The sequence below is a fragment of the Lacerta agilis genome, chromosome 5, assembly GCF_009819535.1.
Source record: "Lacerta agilis isolate rLacAgi1 chromosome 5, rLacAgi1.pri, whole genome shotgun sequence".
Lineage (NCBI taxonomy): Eukaryota > Metazoa > Chordata > Lepidosauria > Squamata > Lacertidae > Lacerta > Lacerta agilis.
In genome coordinates, this window is record NC_046316.1 from 90,796,584 (window position 1) to 90,808,810 (window position 12,227).

The window sequence follows — 12,227 nt, forward strand, 5'->3', positions numbered from 1 at the left end:
CACTGAGAAGGCCCCGCTCTCCCCAGCTCCCTCTGAGGGGGCGTATGGAGAAGACCCTCAGGTGACAGATGCTGGTGCCCCCTCACACTACATCAAGACCTCAGATTCCCCACTGATTCCTCATCTCTCTCTCTACCTGAAGACGTTAAAAAAAAACAACAACTGCTTTTCGATGTGAACCAGGAAATGCCCCATCCGGAAAACGAAGACGCTCCTCTGTCCTTTTTGCTACCTCTGGATTCAAAGCCGAGTCCGCGCTTCCACCATAGAGATGCCTAAAGATAGATCGCCACCCAGCTAGACGCTCGTCGAAAACCATAGTCCCAAAGGCCGCTTGCCGGTCACATGACCTGCCTCAGCGAAGCCGGCCGAGAGAGGTGGGCCGAGCGGAACCAGGTTCCGCCGGAAACAAAGGAAGGGCGGCGTAGGCGGCTTGTCTATGGAAGCGGCGGCGGCGGCTGAGCGGAAGTAGCCGGGCGGGCGGCAGGAGGCGAGGCGAAGCGGCGGCGGCGAGAGAGTCACCGAGGAGGATGAACAACAAATTCGACGCGTGAGTCAGAGGCGCCGCGGCTGAGGCCTAGTCGGAGAGGGGGGGGGGTCGCCGTGCAAAGCGGCTCCCCGTCGCCCCCAACCGCCGTTGCGCTCTGGGAGGGGGCCGGAGATGGGCGGAGAGGCAGGGAGGCAGGCCGCCCTCCGTGAGGGCAAGTAGGGCGCCCCTGGCTGCTCGTGGCTGCAGGGCGGGGAGAAGCTGCGCATGCCGAAATTCCCCCCTCGGCCAGCAGAAAGAGGGTTGGGGTCTCCCTTCATGGAGGACAGGGCTGCTGCTCTGCCCCTCCAAGAGCTGGAGGCCGTGAATGCTTCCAATTTGAATAAAATATTGGTGTGTGGGGTGGGGGTGGGGGGGTAGGGACAGGTAGGCCCCGCCCTGCACAGTCGATCATTAGGGTTTTTTGGGGGGGGGGCGCCCTTAAATATTTTACTGGTGTGGTGATGCTGAAGGGACCTCGGCCCGAGGATTTGGCTCCTATGAATGCTCCTGAATGGCAGTTGCTGGAAGACTCGGGATGGGAGAGAGTCGCTCTTGTGGTGGGACCCCGCGTGAGGGTTTCCCTGTAATGGGCACCTGTAAAGGGTCCCCTGTGGGGAACAGGACAGGGCCGGCCCACCCATGAGGCAAGGTGAAGCGGCAGCAGATCTTCCTTTCCCCCACCCCCCTTGTTCAAGGTGTAGATCTTCCCTTACCCCCTGCTTCCCTGGCTGGGGTAGGGGAGCCGTTTTGGGGTCCACCTCAGGTGCTGAAACGCTTTGGGTGCTGGACTGGATGGGCTGTCGGCCTGATCCAGCAGAGGCTGTTGACAGCCTCTCCGCATTCTGAGCACCGTGCAGGCGGCAGGGCGAGAGTCACCAGTGGCCAGAGCAAAAATGAAGCGTCTTCCCTCTTTCCAAGTCAGCCATCTCCGCAGGGAGAGCTGGAGTGGTGCCCTCAGGTTGCTGCTGGACTCTGGCTCCTGGTGGCATGGCCAGTGCAGTGCAGAGGGATGATGGGAGTTGGAGTCCAGCAGAAAAGATGTAGCGGGCACAGAGGCTTCAGTATTAAGCCTTTCCCTGCCCTATCTGGAGATGCTGGGGATTGAACCAGGGGCTTCCTGCATCTGGATCCTGTGAGCTGCCACTGAGGTATGAGGGTCTCTTCCCATGTGAGGCAGAGCTCAGTAAAGAGGGCAGGGGCAGGCTTCAAGCCTGTGGGAACTACTTGGGTTTATTCCAAATACCTCAAAGTCAGCCACCTTGCAGTTGTGTTTAAATTCACTGTGGATCAGGAGTTTTGACAGCCAAACGGGGGAAGAGGAAGCCTGTTTGTTGTTATTCTTTAAATTTTATCTGTCTTCTTGAGAGAGGGAGGGAGGGAGGGGTGGCGGCAACCCTATCCTGAGCTACCAAAAACCATCTGCAGACCTGCCAGTCAATCCCATTCTGCCTTCTGCCCAACCCCAGTCCACACAGACTGGTGATGGCTTTCCTGGGTTTCATACAGGAAGCTTTCCTAGACGCACCTGGAAATGCTGTGCATTGGACCTGGGTCCTTCTGCATGCAGAGCAGGCGCTCTGTCACTGAGCTGTGCTACCCTTTGGTAGAGAAAAAGTGCGGTTGATTCACAGTTTGTATTTGTTTGGGAAGGGTTCGTATCTCACTGTTAACGCTCACAGGTCTTGCCACTTTTCGAACTGACACAGGCGCTGTCTTTAACAGGCAGAAATCTGTACCTCAGGTGTATCTCCCTGATATGCACATGTAGCTGGCAAAGAGATACCCAGGGAGAGATAAGTCACCTGTCTGTTCAAACCCCCAGCTGTCATCTTTGGGTTTCAGATGCCCACTTGTTTCTTATTGCAGACAATCACTTCTCATCTATAAGAAAATACTCCACTATCTAAAACAGCAGTAATAAGACCTAACGTAACTGCCACTGTTTGACCATTATTTAGCACTGTTCACATACTTTCTCCAGTATCAGGACACAGGAAAGAAGTCTCATGGGGGATGCCGTAGGGTGTGCAGGTGTGGTAGAAGAAAGCGCTGAATTTGTAGTGGACTAGTGGGGTACAATAACACTTTGAAAAATAACTCTGAAAGAAAGAGACTGGGACCTTGCTGGATGATAGGCTAGAGACTGTTTAAGGCAAAAGGAACTCCATTTCACATGACCATCAATGCATGTGATGCTTTATTTTTTATTTTTATTGATAAACAGTGTAAACATGTCTAGCCCCAATACGTTAACAGTTTTAAACTGGTGACAGGGATTTTATTTATTTATTTATTTATTTTAAAAAGGATGGCAAATATAGGGCAGGCTAAACATCCAGGATTGGTTTCCTATAGGAAACCAATAGGATTGGTTTCCAGGGGTGTGCTACAAAAGTTCTTAAGACAATACAAAAATGGGCAGAAAAAAGGAAGTGCAAGTCGTTTGTGCTTCCTTTTATTCCAAGATGGCATTACGTTTACAGGTACTTGTAGTGTGGGGTCATTACTTCTCTTTTTAAAAAATAAAATAAAAACCTTTTCCTCAATTGCTTGCTGATGCGAGGGCACAGAGCTTTCAAACTGATTCTTTTATTTACTCCTTTGCCAGTCTGAAGGATGATGACAGTGGAGATCATGACCAGAATGAAGAGAACAGCACACAGAAAGATGGTGAGAAGGAAAAAAATGATAGAGACAAACCTCAAAGTAGCAGCAAGAGGAAGGTACGTTCTTTCCTCTTCCTTGTAGACCAGACTAGAGGTTCGGTTGATGATTCTGAGGGGGTGGGGGAACCGTTAGCCTATAGCTCCAGGGTCTGGAAAATATCTGTGGTTAACTTTGACTAAGACCCTCCCTAGTCTCCATGCCTTTCCTTTGTTAAAGAAAATATGTTTATCTTGAAAGCAGAATTGACTGATAACAAACAGTTCCATTCATCTGTACAGTTCTGGAGTTGGGGACAAATTCAGCCCTAAAACATTAATGACTTTCCACGTGGACACCCCATTATATTCTCCTATAGCTGCCATTTGTTCCTCGAAGCTAGGAACATGTCATGAAGCAAAGTTCCCTAACACTCCTAATACCGACTGAAGCCTCAGGCGGCACTGACAGGAGGTCTGTATCCTCTCCTTGCCAGAGCCCCTTGCAATAGAAAACCCCTCTTTCTGCAAGAACAAGCTGCCTGCCAATAATGGCAGACATTTAGGTAAAGGTAAAGGGACCCCTGACCATTAGGTCCAGTCGTGTCCGACTCTGGGGTTGCGGCGCTCATCTCGCGCTACTGGCCGAGGGAGCCGGTGTACAACCTCCGGGTCATGTGGGCAGCATGACAAAGCCACTTCTGGCGAACCAGAGCAGTGCACGGAAACGCCATTTATCTTCCCTCTGGAGCGGTACCTATTTATCTACTTGCACTTTGACGTGCTTTCGAACTGCTAGGTGAGCAGGAGCTGGGACCGAGCAACGGGAACTCACCCCGCCGCAGGGATTCGAACTGCCAACCTTCTGATCTGCAAGCCCTAGGCTCTGTGGTTTAACCCACAGTGCCACCTTTAGCTGTAGATAAATTTGATATTAGAACTGCGCTCCTCCTTGACTCCATCTGGCGTAAGCGCACATGAACCACAGAAGTGGCTGCCCACCTTCCCTCTACCTTTCAGTAAGCACACACCTTGACCCAGGATTCATGTGCCTATCCTGCCCATTGCCCGTACTTCCTCAGCTCTCTCCTGCTTTCACCAGCAGCAGTGAAAGCAGATGGCCCACAGTAGGACAGGAAGGGGTTATTCTTGGCTGTGAATGGCAGGTCACCACCCTTGGTTTAGAGGCTTTTTTGTTACAGAGGCAGCAGGACTGGTTCTCCTGCTCTGCTTTGGAAAGGGGGCACTTGCCTGCCTTTCAAGCAAACTCATTGGTGGACTTTGGGTCTGTTCTTTTCTGTAAGATTTCCTCTGCCCAAAGTTCCTTTGATTAAATGGAACCTAATAGAATACCTTTTCGGGCGAGATTCTTTTTGGGGCTTGAGAATGCTTTTTGTGTAATTTAGCCCATCTGTTCCTCCCCTCCCCTTTACATTAGAGAGCTGCTGTGGTTGAGGCCCACACCTGTAGGGAGCGGTCTGTACTCACCACTTAGGCTTCCAATTACTGCAAGGTAAAGGTGCCTTGTGTCCCTTTGGCACAACAGCCATGGGCTTGGAACGTAAGGTGTGTGCAGGCCCCGAGGAAGGCACAACGTCTTCCTTTTAGAAAGAACCTTTGTGTAGAAATTGCATCCCACTCTAGCATGATCAAATGGAACGAAAGGTGGGAGTAGGTTTGAATGTTGGGCAGCGCCTTCAAATTATAAGGGGCAAAGGAAACATGTTGCAGTTGGGAAGAAAAAATGGGGGTGGACACCCAGCAAAATCAAGGACACCCAACTTCTGCAGTACAGGTGTACTCTTCTTCTCCCTGTCGGAATAACCAGCATTTTGCTTGTTATATATAGAACCCCACGGCCAAGATTCTGACACCAAATAGCTGAACCCAAGCCAGGGAGCAGCATTATCCTCTAACAGTGGTGTTCTCCAGTTTCCATTCACTAGCAAATTGCTGAACCAGAACATACTATTGATATTGAAAGAGAGACTGTCTTCTGGCCCTCATTTGCATTGATCCCTTTTGGCTGGGGGCTGGGGAGGTGCAAAACCTGCTACAGAGACACATTGAATTCCTCCTGGGCTCCCTTCAGCAAACATGCCCCCCCCCCCCGAGCCAAACTACTGGGCATTTTGAGGGAAATGAGAGTTTTCCATTCCAGCCCATCCTGTGTTCAAAAGTTGTGTTCCTGGCAGGAAGGAGCTGGGCTATTTCATACCTGGGGTCATTTCAGTGCAGCTGTTTCTGGGGTGGGACAGAGATGAAGCCCAGGTTTTCCTGGCTTGCCTTTTGTTAGTTGGGAGCTGAGTTGGGTGACATTTTGGCCTTGGAAAGCTGTAAAGATGAGCACATTGGTTCTAATGTATGCATTGCCGACATTTGGTTTTCTTGGTTCGCTTGAAACGTTCAATTCCATCTGTTTTCCCTGCTCGGAACGGGGATAGATTTCTCCATTGGCTCACAGAGGAGTCCCCCACTGCCCGCCCCCGTTAAAATCAGTTATCCTAACAATTGGAGACCAATAAAGGCATGTAGGCGGAGTTCATGAACTGGCCTTGTCTGATGAGTTGCTTTTGAGAAACACAAAACGTCCCTCATGGGGCTCGTCCTCTGCCAGCTTGGAGAAGCTCAAGCGTGCTGAGGATTGCTAATCTCTCGTTTGAAGTATAGTCAATTCCTGCCAGACTAATGGTCTGTTTCAAGCTATTAGCAGAGATGGAATTTCAGGAAGAAAATGAGGCTAAAATGTTCTTTCACGCTCCGTGATGGCAGGAGCAGGCAGGCTTCTAATGCTGCAAACATCTTTCAGCCTTCTCTTTAGAGAAATGCGTAAGGACAAATGAGTTGTTTCAATTCCGCACACAGGCTGTGGTTCCAGGGCCGGCTGAGCACCCCCTGCAGTATAATTACACCTTCTGGTACTCCAGGCGGACACCCGGGAGGCCCACCAGCTCTCAGAGCTACGAACAGAACATCAAGCAAATTGGCACCTTCGCCTCCGTGAGTTGCATTTCTGTCTTGTCGCTCGTTTAACTGGATTCAGTGCAGCTTGGGGGGCAGGTGTTATCTGCGCATGAGAAGCAAACGGAGGGGCCACAACTCAGCCATAGGGCACATTCTCAGCATAGATAAGATCCCTGGTGCAATCCCCTGTCCTGAAACTCTAGAGCAGTGGTGTCGAACCTACGGCACGCTTGCCAGAGTGAGCATGCAGAGCTCTCTCTGGTGGCACGTGCACCATTGACCCATTTGAATGAAGGCGGCGGCTGCCGCAGCAGAAAAGCCACCTGTCCTGCCCCCTCCGCTGCTGTTTCCCGCCGGTGTGGCCGCTTCTCCGCCAGCAGGGTGCTCCTGGGGCGGCTCCCCAAGCAGGCTGCACACGGCTGGCCCCCAGCCCCTGCGGCAGTCCCAGCCCCAGCTGCCAAGACAAGTCGGGAAGCGCCACTGACCGCTGTGCACCAAGCCAGAGAGCGGGGCTGCGCCATGCCCAGGAACCTGCCTGGTGTACAACCTGTCCTTCAGGGCGCTGTAAAGATGTGGGTCCCATCCAGGTTCCGGCGCCCCGCCGGAGCGGCACCCAGCCCCTCGTCTGAGCCACATCTTGCCACAGCGAAACCGCGGAGCCTAAACAGGGTCTGGGGCCTCCGCCTGTGAAGTGGGACACCTCAAAAGCCCAGCCGGCCCGCGCGGCAGAATTTTGAGCAGCGCGCTTGGAGCAGGGTCCCTGGCTGGGGCGGGCCTTCAGCTTCACTGGCGGGGACCACAGCAAGTGGTGGCAGCTCCTATGAGAAGTCTCCCCCCCACCAAAACCCCTCCCCAAAACAATTCTGGGGAACCCCACCACCCACCCACCCAAAAAAAGCTCAACAACTCCAGGCACTTTGTGTGGGCACTTTGCGATAAATAAAGTGGTTTTGGACTACGGTTTGGGCACTCGGTCTTGAAAAGGTTCGCCAGCACTGCCCTAGAGGGCAGCTGCCAGTCTAAGCAGGCAGCACCGGGGTAGTGGGGCCAAGGGCAGCTTTGTGTATCTCATACGTTCGCAGTGAGTATGTGGGCACCATCATGTTTAGAGTTAGGTTGGACCGATAGGGGATTCAGAGTGGCAGTGGCTCCCTTGCATCTTGTACGGAGGAATTCTAAACCTGCCACCGTGTGCAGTTTTATGTTGTACGGATGGAGAAAAGTTTTTCCTCCTCTCTCATCACCCTGTGGAAATCACTGCCACAGAGATCGTCCATTGGTTTAGATAGCTTTTAAAAAGGGTCAGACACATTCATGGGGGACTCGTCTCTTTATGCTAGGTAGCCATGGCAGCTAAATGGAGCTTCTGCATACAGTGGTAGATACCAGGTGCTTTGTGAATATGGGTTGACGCAGTTTCCTCCAGTCTTCCAAGGGGCACCTAGCTGGTCACTTTTGGAGGCAGGGTGCTGGAGTTGATCGGCCTCTTGATCTGATATTAGGTCCCACCCTCCTTTTTCAACAGCCACACAGGCAACTTCCAGGCGTCTCTAAAGTGCCCCCTGCTATCCTGTGTCCCAGCCTAAGTGCTTCAAGTTCTCATGGCCCCTTCAGAGAAAGGGGGTTCCTTTTCCTCTAAAGCAGGGGTAGTCAACCTTTTTATACCTACCGCCCACTAGTGCATCTTTCTTGATGGTAAAATTTCCTTACCGCCCACCAGTGCTCGATGGAAGGAGGATTCAGCTTGTGCCGTAGAACCCCCTACCACCCACCTAGAATCTTGAAAACCTCAAATCGGTTTTCTCCACTAATTAATAACTCCGATGAAGAGATAAATGTAGGGGCTACAGGCAATGAGAAGAGTCCCTCTAGTGGAGAGCGAGCTTCCTCCCCTTGGCTGGGTATACCCACCTCTTGAGCTCAAAACGCTCTTCCAGAGCCGTCCACCCTGCCACAGAAATCCAGCGAAACGGGGGTCAACAAGGGCAGGGACAGGTTTAGATGACGGCTTGGGTCTACATCAACTTGAACTAATAACCCGGACTCTTTAAAAGCATTAATGGCCTAACTACCCAGATGGACAAGTTCCTACAAGCACTTTCAGCCCATCTACCTATCCTGACTGACCTGCCTAATTCACACCAGTTCCACCATTTGCATGCTGAGCCTCCAAAGGACCTCCAAAATCCAGCTAAAATAACCTAATGAAAGTGGATACTCCCCTTCAAGCTCGCCAGGCATACAATCACTCCTCCTCCTACCAGACAGGATATGCTTAACTATACACAGCGGGGGCCCTGGGGGTCCCAAGATGGACTACTCAAAACAACTCAGCAAAAGGACACCTATGCTCTATAGCACCCAACATGCCTCTGTGTCAAAGGCAGGGCGTGGGTCTGAAAGAAGGCCTTCTCTTGTGTGGTTGTGTGCCTCATTTTAAAATCTTGACATATATAATTCTGCTTGTATGCTACCTTTCCACAGTTCAGGACATGCTCAAGGTTGCTGAAAACGTGAAAAAACCACACATAACTACAACACAACAGTAGTAGTCAAAACAGTAAATAAAACATTAAAAAAGACAAAACCAAACCGAACAGTTTCTGCATAAATCACAACAGTACCTAAAATAAAGATGCAAAAGGCAGCTGTTCAACAGCCTCAGCTTTTGTAGCTGGAGTCAGTCCGGGCCTCATCCTCCCAGGTCAGATGGGAAAAGGCCTGCAAGGCAGGGAGCAGGTCTTCCAGCATATGCTCAGCCCAGGAAAGAAGCTTGCTGAGCAGGTTTGGAGTGCCAAAACTCTCAGCGCAGGTGCTTGGATGGCAGCGCAGGTGCTTGGATTGTTTTGTAGCCAAAGGGAGGAGAGAATTCCACTGGCCCTCCTCTCTGGCTCCCAGATATCTGTCATCTCTGATTTTCTTGTTTAACCAATCAAATGGGACACTAGTGCCCAGCCCCACCTCCCTTTCATGGCTGCCTAGCCAATGCCCTAAACCAAAAATAGTGAGCAGCTGGAATTACTGTAGTATATGAGCAAATGGGAAGATTGCAGTAAAAGTCACAAGTGGGAAAGTTTTGCAGTGAGGAGTGCTCCTGTTTAGTGTGCCAGGCAGGCATGTCTTCTTTTCAGGATACTCCAACCCACCCCTTTCTTCTCCCCCCCCCCCCCAAATCAAATTTTCTGTTTCCTCTCCAGGCTGACATCCAGCATTTCTGTGACTGCTGAGCATGCTAAGTCCTCAGTAGGCAGTTTTGGGGCTATCTTTCCCTAAGATAGATAGATAGGCCCTCTCTGTTCTTGTGGCAGTAAATTGTCTAAAACAATGCTTGACATTGTGTTTTTAAATTGTTGCAACCGACCCTGGGACCATAAGAAACCGTATTATAATTATTAATAATTTTAATTACTAATGATTTATTGTGCTTTTGCATAGCTTTCCCCAACCTTCCTGATACCATCCTCTTGTTCCTTAGTAGCTCCGTTCAGAACTGAAGCCATGAGCTTGCTGATAGTAAGCATGTGGCCCCTTTTCCTTTCCCCAGTAATGGACTGGATGAGAGCCAGCAAATTTAAGCTCAATCCAGAGCAAGACGTGAGGCACTGTTAGTGGGTGGTTCCTTAGACCGGGTCGATGGGAGGTGTCTTGCTCTTGGTGGGTTTACACTCCCTCTTGCAACAGCAGGTATGCAACTTGGAGGTACTTCTGAATCCATCACTGTCATTTGAGCGACCCACTGAGAACCCTGCATCCACCTAGTACTTTATGTGTTGCACCAATAGTTCTGGTACTATTGCATATAACCTGAGCCTGAGCCAGCAGTCCTTGGCACCCTTACTTGAGAGTAAGCCTCTGTGAACTCGGTGGAACTTACTTCCTAGCAGATGATGCAGAAAATTGCTTTGCTCGTCTGACAAGTTCTACTCTGCATAATTCAGCACAGTTGCTGCAAGCCTGTGTCTGGGCCACTGGAGGGCAGTAGCGCTCTCCAGAACCGCTGGCAGGCAGTTATTGCCATGAATTGATCTCCAGGGGCGTCATATTTATTCATTTGCCTAAGATGTGTAACTCCCCATCTAGTTCCTAAAAGCTCGAAAGGCAGAAACCCTTTCTGCAAATGATGCAATAATGCACGTTATGTAGCACCGCAAAAAGCTTTGTAGGTGTGGAATTTTAAGGGACGTGAGCTGTATCTGAATTCCATTCTGGCAGAGGGGACTTCTTTTACCATTTGCCGCAGCTTTGGGAATTGTTTTTGGATAGTCTGTGATGCAAAGCGGTTTGCTGCAGAACAGAGAAATGGTACTTTCCTTATCTTCCTCCTCCTCCGTTTCTTGGGCACCATTAAGTGCCCCGTATGACCACTAGCGCCTGCGAGGCCCCTGGACTTGGCCTGTTGTTGTTGCAAGTGGCACCCGTTTTGCTGCTGCTCCTGCTCCCATCCTTCCTGAACTTGCACCCCCAACATGAGGGTGGAAGAAGAAGAAGAAGAAGAAGAAGAAGAGTTTGGATTTGATATCCCGCTTTTCACTACCCGAAGGAGTCTCAAAGCGGCTAACATTCTCCTTTCCCTTCCTCCCCCACAACAAACACTCTGTGAGGTGAGTGGGGCTGAGAGACTTCAAAGAGGTGTGACTAGCCCAAGGTCACCCAGCAGCTGCATGTGGAGGAGCGGAGACACGAACCCGGTTCCCCAGATTACGAGTCCACCACTCTTAACCACTACACCACACTGGGTGGAGGTTCCAGTGGCCAGTTAGTCATTCACAATACTACCAGTCAACGGTCCGTTGCTTAACCGTGGCTAAACACCGTGGAATGTTTCATGGTCCCAAGTTCCCAATATTTTACAAACTCATGGGAAAGGAGGACATATTCTTGCTCTGAAGGCCGGTGAGTAAAAGAGGCTTATGACTGGTACTGAGCAACTGAAGGTGCCATATCTGCACTCAGGCCATTGGCCCATTTAGCCCATATTGTCTGTTTTGACTTGCAGTAGTTCTCCCAAGTGTCAAGGGAAAGTCTTTACCATCTCTTGCTTCCAGATTCTGTCTAGGGACACCAGGGGTTGGGGTTGGGGCTTTCTTTCGGTATGCAATGCATGTAGTCTTATACTATGCTATGGGTTCTTTCCCCCAGCTAAGAGAATGAACTAGAAATCAAGACCTCCCTGGCTGAAATTTCACCTTCATTTTTGTTATTGACAGTTTTATTGTATACGTTATATTCTTTGTAAAGCACTTGGTGGTTTCACTTGCAAATACCGTATATCGCGGCGTATAAGGCGACTCGGCGTATAAGACGACCCCCCAACTTTTTATGTGAAAAAACAGAGTTTGGGGTATACTCACCCAGCCCGGGATCCATGGCTGCTGAGGCGGCGGCAGCGGCGGGGAGAGCGTCCCCCGCGCCACACAGGAGATCTCCGCGCTTGCCGCCCAAGCGCACAGCGGCCTCCATGGCTGCTGAGGCGGCGGCAGCGACGAGAAGCTCCCCGTCGGCGCAAAGGAGGCCTCCGCGCTTGCCGCTGAAGCGCAGGACGGCCTCCACGGCTGCTGAGGCGGCGGCAGCGACGCCTGGGGCAGCGGGGAGAACCTCCCCGTCGCCGCAAAGGAGGCCTCCGCGCTTGCCGCTGAAGCGCAGGACGGCCTCCACGGCTGCTGAGGCGGCGGCAGCGACGCCTGGGGCAGCGGGGAGAACCTCCCCGTCGCCGCAAAGGAGGCCTCCGCGCTTGCCGCTGAAGCGCAGGACGGCCTCCACGGCTGCTGAGGCGGCGGCAGCGACGCCTGGGGCAGCGGGGAGAACCTCCCCGTCGCCGCAAAGGAGGCCTCCGCGCTTGCCGCTGAAGCGCAGGACGGCCTCCATGGCTGCTGAGGCGGCGGCAGCGACGCCTGGGGCAGCGGGGAGAACCTCCTCGTCACCCCAAAGGAGGCCTCCGCGCTTGCCGCCCACGCCCAGCCCGGGCTCTATGGCGGCTGCAGCAGCGGTTGCGGCTGGAGCGCCGGGGAGAGGCTCCATGTAGCCAGTGGCGGGGCGGAACTCCGGGTCACGTCGCATGATGTTGCCGGCGTACAAGACGACCCCCGACTTTA

The 12,227-nt window shown here is 51.9% G+C and overlaps 1 protein-coding gene across 4 annotated transcripts in view; it reads left to right on the forward strand.

Annotated features, from left to right (window-relative positions):
* The first annotated feature begins 397 nt into the window (after window positions 1-397).
* EIF4E2 (eukaryotic translation initiation factor 4E family member 2) overlaps window positions 398-12,227 on the forward strand; it is a 29,509-nt gene continuing 17,679 nt past the window's right edge. For 2 of the 4 annotated variants that reach the window (XM_033150854.1, XM_033150855.1), the window contains exons 1-3: window positions 399-550; window positions 3,138-3,252; window positions 6,037-6,171. In XM_033150854.1, coding sequence (XP_033006745.1) covers window positions 531-550; window positions 3,138-3,252; window positions 6,037-6,171 — 270 coding nt within the window. In that variant the 5' untranslated portion in view covers window positions 399-530. Of the gene's footprint in view, window positions 551-3,137; window positions 3,253-6,036; window positions 6,172-12,227 lie in introns of all 4 variants that reach the window. The other 2 variants (XM_033150856.1, XM_033150857.1) reach the window with 2 other exon arrangements.